The following is a 12,354-nucleotide window of genomic DNA, read 5'->3' as shown; positions in this document are numbered from 1 at the left end:
ATACGTTAAGAAACCCTGAGTACTGTCTGTGAATGGACAAGAGAATACGTTAAGAAACCCTGAGTACTGTCTGTGAATGGACAAGAGCATACGTTAAGAAACCCTGAGTACTGTCTGTGAACGGACAAGAGCATACGTTAAGAAACCCTGATTACTGTCTGTGAACGGACAAGAGCATACGTTAAGAAACCCTGAGTACTGTCTGTGAACGGACAAGAGCATACGTTAAGAAACCCTGATTACTGTCTGTGAATGGACAAGAGCATACGTTAAGAAACCCTGATTACTGTCTGTGAATGGACAAGAGCATACGTTAAGAAACCCTGAGTACTGTCTGTGAATGGACAAGAGCATACGTTAAGAAACCCTGAGTACTGTCTGTGAATGGACAAGAGCATACGTTAAGAAACCCTGATTACTGTCTGTGAACGGACAAGACCATCCATTGAGAAACCCAGAGTACTGTCTGTGAATGGACAAGAGAATACGTTAAGAAACCCTGAGTACTGTCTGTGAACGGACAAGAGCATACGTTAAGAAACCCTGATTACTGTCTGTGAATGGACAAGAGCATACGTTAAGAAACCCTGAGTACTGTCTGTGAATGGACAAGAGCATACGTTAAGAAACCCTGATTACTGTCTGTGAATGGACAAGAGCATACGTTAAGAAACCCTGAGTACTGTCTGTGAATGGACAAGAGCATACGTTAAGAAACCCTGATTACTGTCTGTGAATGGACAAGAGCATACGTTAAGAAACCCTGAGTACTGTCTGTGAATGGACAAGAGCATACGTTAAGAAACCCTGATTACTGTCTGTGAATGGACAAGAGCATACGTTAAGAAACCCTGATTACTGTCTGTGAATGGACAAGAGCATACGTTAAGAAACCCTGAGTACTGTCTGTGAATGGACAAGAGCATACGTTAAGAAACCCTGAGTACTGTCTGAACGGACAAGAGCATACGTTAAGAAACCCTGAGTACTGTCTGTGAATGGACAAGAGCATACGTTAAGAAACCCTGAGTACTGTCTGTGAATGGACAAGAGCATACGTTAAGAAACCCTGAGTACTGTCTGTGAACGGACAAGAGCATACGTTAAGAAACCCTGATTACTGTCTGTGAATGGACAAGAGCATACGTTAAGAAACCCTGAGTACTGTCTGTGAATGGACAAGAGCATACGTTAAGAAACCCTGAGTACTGTCTGTGAATGGACAAGAGCATACGTTAAGAAACCCTGAGTACTGTCTGTGAATGGACAAGAGCATACGTTAAGAAACCCTGAGTACTGTCTGTGAATGGACAAGAGCATACGTTAAGAAACCCTGAGTACTGTCTGTGAACGGACAAGAGCATACATTGAGAAACCCTGAGTACTGTCTGAACGGACAAGAGCATACGTTAAGAAACCCTGAGTACTGTCTGTGAACGGACAAGAGCATACGTTAAGAAACCCTGAGTACTGTCTGTGAACGGACAAGAGCATACATTGAGAAACCCTGAGTACTGTCTGAATGGACAAGAGCATACGTTAAGAAACCCTGAGTACTGTCTGTGAACGGACAAGACCATCCATTGAGAAACCCTGAGTACTGTCTGTGAACGGACAAGACCATCCATTGAGAAACCCTGAGTACTGTCTGTGAACGGACAAGACCATCCATTGAGAAACCCTGAGTACTGTCTGTGGGCTGGGAAGGTCTTGTCAGATTCCTCACTTCACTAGACACAGTGATGGACACCTCAAAATCTGGTGAATGTCCAATTTATAAAAGTAGTACTTCAACAGCAGGTAACTTAACCTAAATGAATACTGTGTGGACTGGGAATATCTTGTCAGATTCCTAATTTCACTAAGAATACTGATGACACAGACATTTTGCAGTTTTCCTAGAACTCTGGGTAATGACCAGTTCAGCCAGTAATGTGTCTACATGTGTAAATACAGTTATTGGTAACCTAAATGAACTTAGTGAGATGCGGTTAGGGACCCTGAAAACTGTGACAAGCACTTTCCTGATCTAGTGGGCTAAACTAGGCCATTAAGTCACATCCGTATCACAGAACCTGTTTAACCAATTAGGCGTCCCTATACTGATTGACTATCTTTCTCCTGAAGCCAAGTTGTTGCTGCCTTGACAAACACGATGTTGATGTAGCGTTGGGGAATGAAGGCTAAGAAGTCTGTCTCCTCTGGGACAATATGGGATATGAAAACCCAGAGAATGAATGAGTCTAGGTATGTAACTGTCAGCTGTTGAGTAACAGTCTCTCTATTGCTGAGGCAGCTACTCTGTTGGTTGAGCTACAGAGACCAGAAAGAACTCGAGGGATGGTATGAATTTCAATGAATGTTTACAACAGTGGGAAAAGAAATAACTCAAATTTGTGTATTTCAAATTTCCTCTGGCCTGATCTAAAATCTCTGGACATTGTTATACTTTGAATGATATTGTGTGAGCAAACCACATGACAGAGTGGACTAGACTGGACAGCCTCACGTCAGCCTATTCTGAAACCCTTCATCTTTATTCCCCACACCATCTCTGTATTGTGTAACCACAGAGAAAGAATACATTCATTGAAACAGGATACGCAGAACGTCTTCTGACCTTCTCCCAAAGTGGCAGCAGACCCGGGTTTTGTTGAGGAATAGAATCCTAGAAGCCATGTGCATCTGTCACACAATTAGACTTCTCAATAACACTTTTTGTTCAGCCTGTTTCCATAGGAACCGTATAAATGTCAAATAATATCTATTATATTTTGACAGACACTTGTTGTCTCTAAACGGTGTATTAAAATTATATTTCTGGGAAGATGTATAGGACTGTAATTTTCTGAACTTATTTCTGAACAAATTGTTGAATGTCCCAATTGCACTGGAAGACAGGACAAATGGGTTCATTTCTTTCTGAGACAATCTCTACTTCATAAGGCTGACATCCAATCAAAAAATGATTGGCCCTGTAACAGTCAAAAGAAGAGAATTCCACATTAACTTATAAAAACAATTCTCACATTTTATTAAAGCTTTCACATTCAACTCTTCACATGAGTGAAGTAAATAAAATCTATTAGTACACTGCATTTTTACAACATTTACATCACCTTTGTCTGTCTTTTTTACATATTTTTTTTACAAATAATACATTAGTTATTCACTTAAATATCACCCTAGTTAGCTACAGATCATCACTTGACAATCTGCTTCCAAAGTACTGGACAAAGATCTCAGGATGCCCCTTGTAGAACTGTCCCAGCAAGCGTCTCTTCTCTTTGTTGGACAGTTTGGAGTTCTCATGGATTGTCTTCAGTAGAGCCCATAGTTCCTCTTTGGTGGTCTTCTGTTTGCTCTCCACATACGCTCTTCCATTGACTCGCCTGCAATATGTAGAGGCTGAGTGAAGAGAAAGATAGAGGGCGTTACGTCTTCATTCACCACACAGAACACAGAAGGGAGGTAAAGCTTTGTCAGATATTAGTACAGACAGACAGACATACGGTGGTCCTTCTGTAGCTCAGTTGGTAGAGCATGGCGCTTGTAACGCCAGGGTAGTGGGTTCGATCCTCGGGACCACCCATACGTAGAATGTATACACACATGACTAAGTCGCTTTGGATAAAAGCGTCTGCTAAATGGCTTATATTATTATTATATTATACAATCAAACAAAACAGACACCAAAAGCTCCCATACCTGTTAAGACTTGTGGGTCTTTCCCCTTCACAATGTTGGTCAGTCTGTCGCTCACAAGTTGGTGCAACGACACTGGAATCTGAAAGGAGAGGATCATATAAGTTAAACCATGTGATCAGCACTGCTTCCTCTGTTTAAACACACACACACACACACACACACACACACACACACACACACACACACACACACACACACACACACACACACACACACACACACACACACACACACACACACACACAGTTTACAAACTGTACTCACTGCTTGAGCTCGACTCCAATATTAAAGCTATCAGAGATATGGTAGCCTGGCTAGGCATTACACACATTACACACCAAAAAAGGGCTCTTCGGCTGTCCCCATAGGAGAACCATTTTTGGTTCCAGGTAGAACCCTCTGTGGAAAGGGTTCTACATTGAACACAAAATGTTTCTTCCTAGAACCAAGAAGGGTTCTTCAAAGGGTTCTCCTATGGGGACAGCCGACAAACCCTTTTAGGTTCTAGATGGCACCTTTTTTTCTAAGAGTGTTCAGATCAGTGTCTTTCATGGAGTCCTATTCAAAGTTCATCCCACTGTTTGAGTAGTAAACAGTCTATTAACAGACACTTTGAGAGGTAAACAGTCTATTAACAGACACTTTGAGAGGTAAACAGTCTATTAACAGACAGTTTGAGAGGTAAACAGTCTATTAACAGACACTTTGAGAGTAAACAGTCTATTAACAGACACTTTGAGTAGTAAACAGTCTATTAACAGACACTTTGAGAGGTAAACAGTCTATTAACAGACACTTTGAGAGGTAAACAGTCTATTAACAGACACTTTGAGTAGTAAACAGTCTATTAACAGACAGTTTGAGTAGTAAACAGTCTATTAACAGACAGTTTGAGAGGTAAACAGTCTATTAACAGACAGTTTGAGTAAACAGTCTATTAAACAGTAGTCTATTAACAGACAGTTTCAGAGAGTAAACAGTCTATTAACAGACACTTTAGTAAACAGTCTATTAACAGACACTTTGAGAGGTAAACAGTAAACAGTCTATTAACAGACAGTTTGAGAGGTAAACAGTCTATTAACAGACATTTGACAGTAAACAGTCTATTAACAGACAGTTTAAACAGTCTATTAACAGACAGGTAAACAGTCTATTAACAGACACTTTGAGAGGTAAACAGTCTATTAACAGACACTTTGAGTGGTAAACAGTCTATTAACAGACAGTTTGAGAGGTAAACAGTCTATTAACAGACAACAGACACTTTGCACCAGAGGTAAACAGTCTATTAACAGACCTTTGAGCCAGTAAACAGTCTATTAACAGACAGTTTGAGAGGTAAACAGTCTATTAACAGACAGTTTGAGAGGTAAACAGTCTATTAACAGACAGTTTAGAGGTAAACAGTCTATTAACAGACAGTTTGAGAGGTAAACAGTCTATTAACAGACAGTTTGAGAAGTAAACAGTCTATTAACAGACAGTTTGAGAGGTAAACAGTCTATTAACAGACAGTTTTAGTAAACAGTCTATTAACAGCGGTTTGAGAGGTAAACAGTCTATTAACAGACAGTTTGAGTAGTAAACAGTCTATTAACAGACAGTTGAGAGGTAAACAGTCTATTAACAGACAGTTTGAGAGGTAAACAGTCTATTAACAGACCGTTTGAGAGGTAAACAGTCTATTAACAGACAGTTTGAGACAGTAAACAGTCTATTAACAGACAGTTTGAGTAGGAAAACAGTCTATTAACAGACCGTTTGAGAGGTAAACAGTCTAGTTAACAGACAGGTTTGAGCTATTCCAGGGTAAACAGTCTAGTTAACAGACAGTTTGAAGTAAACAGTCTATTAACAGACAGTTTGAGAGGTAAACAGTCTATTAACAGACAGTTTGAGAGGTAAACAGTCTATTAACAGACAGTTTGAGAGGTAAACAGTCTATTAACAGACAGTTTGAGAGGTAAACAGTCTATTAACAGACAGTTTGAGAGTAAACAGTCTATTAACAGACAGTTTGAGATGTAAACAGTCTATTAACAGACAGTTTGAGAGGCTATTAAACAGTCTATTAACAGACAGTTTGAGAGGTAAACAGTCTATTAACAGACAGTTTGAGAGGTAAACAGTCTATTAACAGACAGTTTGAGCAGTAAACAGTCTATTAACAGACAGTTTGAGAGGTAAACAGTCTATTAACAGACAGTTTGAGTAGTAAACAGTCTATTAACAGACAGTTTGAGAGGTAAACAGTCTATTAACAGACAGTTTGAGCAGTAAACAGTCTATTAACAGACAGTTTGAGAGGTAAACAGTCTATTAACAGACAGTTTGAGCAGTAAACAGTCTATTAACAGACAGTTTGAGAGTAAACAGTCTATTAACAGACAGTTTGAGCAGTAAACAGATTAACAGACAGTTTGAGAGTAAACAGTCTATTAACAGACAGTTTGAGTAGTAAACAGTCTATTAACAGACAGTTTGAGTAGTAAACAGTATTAACAGACAGTTTAAGTATCTATTAAACAGCTTTCTATTAACAGACAGTTTCCCATGCCAATAAAAGTAAAAGATCATTAAACAGTCTATTAACAGACAGTGTCAACAGTCACAGCCACAGTGACTGCAGTCATGTCTTTAGTCCATCTATATAGTTCAGACACAAGTGCAAAACATCATATTAATACCCCACCTACACACACACACAGCATTACACACACACCCTGCTGTGATAGAGGCTACACGTCTGGCTGCACACATGTTGAAAGGCTGGACATACACACACACACACACACACACAGCTTAACACACACACACACACACACACACACACACACACAGTCACACACACACACACGCCTACCTGTTCACCTATTCACACACAGTCTGATAAAAGATGAGTGCACACACACCTTGAAGACGTCACAGTGGTTTTCCACCATAAACAGCACCAGCAGGTCAACCTTCCCCTTGGCCAGTCTCATGCTGTAGACGATGGCACTAGAGAAAGATCTCTTCACCGCCATCCTGTTCTCTACCTGGAAAACAACACCAGTTCACATCTACGTACATACAGAATATACAGAGTGGCTGCTAGATATGATCCTTGACCTCGGAGTAGTTTGGAAGACACAAACACACACAAACAGTCAGGGAGAGCTATAGCAGTATACACACACACCCCTCACCTCTTTGTGCAGTTTGACCTCCTGCGGTTTAGCAGCGATAGCCATGAATAGCAGCAGTCTGCGTAGCTCCTCTTTACTGCTAGAGTCCTGTAGTTTCAGACACAGCTGTAGGGCCTCCAGAGCCTGCTCCCTCTTCCCATTCACTATGGACACACAGAGAGGACAGGATAGCTGTTACTGTCCCTGACAGACTGGGAGGAATCACAGGTGTGTGAATTCATGAGAGAGGATCTTAGCCAAACTAGTTGATAAACCCAGGTGTGGCTCCAGGGTCCTCGCTGAGAGTCAGCAGAGAAATCTGAACCCCCCCTCTCTGTCCCCAGTCATGACGTTTGGGCTTTCACGTACTGGTTTAATCAGCTGAATGAATCCCTTGCATAATACTTGTTATTAAAAAGTCTAAACCCATTTCGACAGGGGAAATGCCCTAGAGCACATAGACCATGTATATGGCTGTCTCACCCAGTAGTTCAGAGATGCTGGAGTGGATGTCGAAGACGTGGTTGCTGAGTAGTGGAGGGTGCTGTGTCTCTCCGTAGTGCTGGACCAGGATCCCATACACCAGTCTCTTACACTGGCCCTGGTCCTCACCGCAGCGGGGCAGACCCCTGCTCACCTCAACCACCAAGTCATCTGGCAGGAACTCTAGACAGTCCACCGCCGCCGACAACCACTCATCAGCCCTGAGAGAGGGAGGGAGGAGATTATAAGTGATGAAGTAAATGAAACTAATCTAAAGAGGAGAGAGAAGAGAGAGAGAGATCAGAGAGAGATAGTGAGAGAAAGCACGAGAGATCAGTGAGAGAGAAAGAGATCAGAGAGATGGAGAGAGAGAGATCAGAGAGAAAGACAGAAAGAGAGCTAGATCAGAGCAGTAGAGAAAGAGATCAGAGAGATGGAGAGAGAGAGATCAGAGAGAAGCTAGACAGTAGTAGAGAAAGATTATTAGAGTAGATAGATCAGTAGACAGATAGAGAGCTAGAAGAGATAGAGTAGAAGTAGAGAGAGAGGGTATTTTGCTTATGTTTATGATCTATTTCACTTGCTTTGGCAATGTAAACATAAGTTTCCCATGCCAATAAAGAGAGAAAGATCAGAGAGAGACAGACAGGATCAATCAAGCTGCTCTTGACTGTCAGACAACCACAGCCCAGTGACTGCATTCAGTTGGTCATTTGTCCCTGAGTGCCCGAGAGCCCTAGGGGCAGCATCAACACTGAGAGAGGCCCTCACTGACACGCACACAAACACCAGCTCCATTACATAACACTGCCCTGCTGTGATAGAGCTACGCTAGGCGTCTGGCTGCAACATGTTGAAAGGCTGGACATACAATACACGCCAACCAAAGCTTAACAAGTCTACCTGGCCATACATTTCTGCCAGTCAGATAAATATGTAGTACTAGTGATTCACATTATTAGTGGAGAGAATGGAGTATGTCTAACTTTATTAGAGACAGGCCTTCTAGTGATCAAAATTATCTAATATTATTTTATGTATAACATAGAAATTTATTGAATGTGCTCAGCCAGACTTTAACTGTAGCTAGTCAGTCAATCAGCCTTATTTCTGTGAGTAGTCCTTTCACTGTCCTTACCCATGCCTGGAACAAACAATTAGTATGGAAGAAGCAGTAGGGGGATGAGGAAGGTAGTAGTAGACTAATATTAGTAGTAGAGTAGTACTAGTAGTAGAAGTATTAGAAATAGGACTAGTAGTAGTAGTAGTAGTAGTATTACTAGGACATTAGTAGTAGTAGTAGTAGTAGTAGTAGTAGTAATAGTAGTAGTAGTAGTTTTACTAATATTAGTAGTAGTAGTAGTAGTAGTAGTAATAGTAGTAATAGTAGTAGTACTAACTAATATTAGTAGTAGTAGTAGTAGTAGTAGTAGTAATAGTAGTAGTAGTAGTAGTAGTAGTAGTAGTAATAGTAGTAGTAGTAGTAAGTAGATAGTAGTAGTAGTAGGACTAATAGTAGTAGTAGGACTAATATTATTAGTTAGTAGTAGGACTAATAGTAGTAGTAGTAATAGTAGTAGTAGTAGTAGTATAGTAGTAGTAGGACTAATATTAGTAATATTAGTAGTAGTAGTAGTAGTGACTAATATTAGTAGTAGTAGTAGTAGTACTAATATTAGTAGTAGTAGTAGTACTAATATTAGTAGTAGTAGGACTAATAGTAGTAGTAGGACTAGTAGTAGTAGGACTAGTATAGTAGTAGTAGTAGTAGTAGTAGTAGTAGTAGTAGTAGTAGTAGTAGTAGTAGGACTAGTAGTATAGTAGTAGTAGTAGTAGTATAGGAGTAGTAGTAGGACTAGTAGTAGTAGGACTAATAGTAGTAGTAGTAAGTAGTAGTAGTAGGACTAATAGTAGTAGTAGGTAGTAGTACTAGTAGTAGTAGTAGTAGTAGTAGAGTAGGATATTAGTAGTAGTAGGATAGTAGTAGTAGACTAGTAGTAGTAGGACTAATATTAGTAGTAGTAGGATAGTAGTAGTAGTAGTACTAGTATTAGTAGGACTAGTAGGTAGTAGTAGTAGGACTAGTAGTAGTAGTAGGACTAGTAGTAGTAGTAGTAGTAGTATGAGTAGTAGTAGGACTAGTAGTAGTAGTAGGACTAGTAGTAGTAGTAGGACTAGTAGGACTAGTAGTAGTAGGAGACGTACTGTGCTTCGCTGAAGGCCTTCAGGACCTCTCTGTCCAGGTAGCTGGATGTGTAGAGCAGGTCTGGGTCACTGTCCATGCTGTGTAGAGGGGGCCTGGGTCGCTCCTCTCCCTCCAACAGACTCTCCAGAAGGGGGAGCTCTATCAGCTGCAGCAGCCTGAACACCGTCTGCTGGCGCCACACCTCACCCACCACTGAGGAAAACAGGAAGACAAGTCACTACAACGGACACTTTACCACACATACACACTACCAAAGTAACAAACACACACTGATAATCATTCAGGGACACATTTCTATGGACACTTACACTCCTGTGAGAGGCCGAGGTTGATCATCTGTGGGGTGATGGTTGAGGTGATGTTGAGGTTCCCCAACACGTCCTCTAGTGATTTGTCTGTTTTGACCGGAGAGTGGTTGATGGAGTACTGGTCCTCTTTACTGAGGACAACCATATTGAGAGAAATCAGTGGACATGATGGGGGCCAATCACAGACCTGTTATTACTGGAACTCAAAGCAGCATTTAGAACATGTTCAATCACAGGTGACCAGAATATGTCTACTTAGTGAAAGATGATTTGATGAAATAGGTGGGAAAACACATTTAGCAAAACAAATATTCTCGACCAATATCCTTCCACAATATCCTTCCACAATATCCTTCCACAATACCCTTCCACAATATCCTTCCACAATATCCTTCCACAATATCCTTCCATGCTCCTCTTTGGTTTTTGATAGAATCAGTACATTTTACATTTTAAACACTGTACTTGGTGCAATCTTACTTTGCCTCAAGAGTGAGCTTGGTGTGTTTTTATATAAAACTCCTTGGGAGCACAGTTCACCTAAACGTGTGGCTCTGACATTTTATCTATCTCTACTGTACTCTACTCAATTCAAGGGGCTTTATTGGCATGGGAAACATCTGTTAACATTGCCAAAGCAAGTGAAGTAGATAATATACAAAAGTGAAATAAACAATATAAATGAAGAGTAAACATTACACTCACAGAAGTTCCCAAAGAATAAAGACATTATAAATGTCATATTATCTATATATATATACAGTGTTGTAATGATGCACAAATGGTTAAGGTACAAAAGGGAAAATAAATAAGCATAAATATGGGATGTATTTACAATGGTGTTTGTTCTTCACTGGTTGACCTTTTCTTGTGGCAACAGGTCACAAATATTGCTGCTGTGATGACACACTGTGGTATTTCACCCAGTAGATATGGGAGTTTATTAAAATCAGGTTAGTTTTCAATTTCTTTGTGGATCTATGTAATCTGAAGGAAATATGTGTCTCTAATATGGTCATACATTCGGCAGGAGAAGTGCTGCTCAGTTTCCACCTAATGTTGTGGGCAGTGAGCACATAGCCTGTCTTCCCTTGAGAGCCATGTCTGCCTTCGGCTGCCTTTCGCAATAGCAAGGCTTTGCTCACTGAGTCTGTACATAGTCAAAGCTTTCCTTAAGTTTGGGTCAGTCACAGTGGCCAGGTATTCTGCCACTGTGTACTCTCTGTTTAGGGACAAATAGCATTCTAGTTTGCCCTGTTTTTTGTTAATTATTTTCAATGTGTCAAGTAATTATCTTCTTGTTTTCTCATGATTTGGTTGAGTCTAATTGTGTTGCTGTCCTGGGGCTCTGTGGGGTGTGTTTGTGTTTGTGAACAAAGCCCCAGGACCAGCTTGCTTAGGGGACTCTTCTCCAGGTTCATCTCTCTGTAGGTGATGGCTTTGTTTTGGAAGGTTTGGGAATCACTTCCTTTTAGGTGGTTGTAGAATTGAACGGCTATTTTCTGGATATTGATCATTAGCGGGTATTGGCCTAATTCTGCTCTGCATCCATTATTTGGTGTTCTACGTTGTACACAGAGGATATTTTTGCAGAATTCTGCATGCAGAGTCTCAATTTCGTGTTTGTCCCATTCTATAAATTCTTGGTTGGTGAGCGACCTCACAACCATAAAGGGCAATGGGTTCTATAACTGATTCAAGTATTTTTAGCCAGATCCTAATTGGTATGTCCAACTTTATGTTCCTTTTGATGGCATAGAATGCCCTTCTTGCCTTGTCTCTCAGATCGTTCACAGCTTTGTGGAAGTTACCTGTGGCGCTGATGTTTAGACCAAGGTATGTATAGTTTTTTGTGTGCTCCAGGGCAACGGTGTCTAGATGGAATTTGTATTTGTGGTCCTGGCGATTGAACCTTTTATAAATTTAAATGTTACCATTATTTTGGTTTTACTGAGATTTACTGTCAGGGCCCAGGTCTGACAGAATCTGTGCAGAATATCTAGGTGCTGCTGTAGGCCCTCCTTGGTTGGTGACAGAAGCACCAGATCATCAGCAAACAGTAGACATTTGACTTCATATTCTAGTAGGGTGAGGCCGGGTGCTGCAGACTTTTCTGGTGCCCTCGTCAATTCGTTGATGTATATGTTGAAGAGGGTGGGGCTTAAGCTGTATCCCTGTCTCACCCCACGACCCTGTGGGAAGAAATACGTGTGTTTTTTGTCTATTTTAACCACACACTTGTTGTTTGTGTACATGGATTTTATAATGTCGTATGTTTTTCCCCCAACACCACTTTCCATCAATTTGTATAGCAGACCCTCATGCCAAACTGAGTCAAAGGCTGTTTTGAAATCAACAAAGCATGAGAAGACTTTGCCTTTGTTTTGGTTTGTTTGTTTGTCAATTAAGATGGGGGGGGGTGAATACGTGGTCTGTCGTACGATCATTTGGTAAAAAGCCAATTTGACATTTGCTCAGT

The 12,354-nt window shown here is 40.7% G+C and overlaps 1 protein-coding gene across 2 annotated transcripts in view; it reads right to left on the bottom strand.

Annotated features, from left to right (window-relative positions):
• Positions 1-3,005: 3,005 nt before the first annotated feature.
• The window catches only part of depdc7a (DEP domain containing 7, paralog a), a 33,774-nt gene continuing 24,425 nt past the window's right edge, over positions 3,006-12,354 (bottom strand). For both annotated transcript variants that reach the window (XM_046333393.1, XM_046333394.1), the window contains 7 exons: positions 9,876-10,006; positions 9,567-9,759; positions 7,362-7,582; positions 6,900-7,042; positions 6,624-6,749; positions 3,709-3,787; positions 3,006-3,408 (listed from right to left, as the gene is read on the bottom strand). In XM_046333393.1, coding sequence (XP_046189349.1) covers positions 3,194-3,408; positions 3,709-3,787; positions 6,624-6,749; positions 6,900-7,042; positions 7,362-7,582; positions 9,567-9,759; positions 9,876-10,006 — 1,108 coding nt within the window. In that variant the 3' untranslated portion in view covers positions 3,006-3,193. The remainder of the gene's footprint in view (positions 3,409-3,708; positions 3,788-6,623; positions 6,750-6,899; positions 7,043-7,361; positions 7,583-9,566; positions 9,760-9,875; positions 10,007-12,354) is intronic.

Source organism: Oncorhynchus gorbuscha, unplaced genomic scaffold (assembly GCF_021184085.1).
Source record: "Oncorhynchus gorbuscha isolate QuinsamMale2020 ecotype Even-year unplaced genomic scaffold, OgorEven_v1.0 Un_scaffold_390, whole genome shotgun sequence".
Classification (NCBI taxonomy): domain Eukaryota; kingdom Metazoa; phylum Chordata; class Actinopteri; order Salmoniformes; family Salmonidae; genus Oncorhynchus; species Oncorhynchus gorbuscha.
The sequence above is the reverse complement of the archived record's forward strand: the minus strand, read 5'-3'. Positions and strand labels throughout refer to the sequence as shown.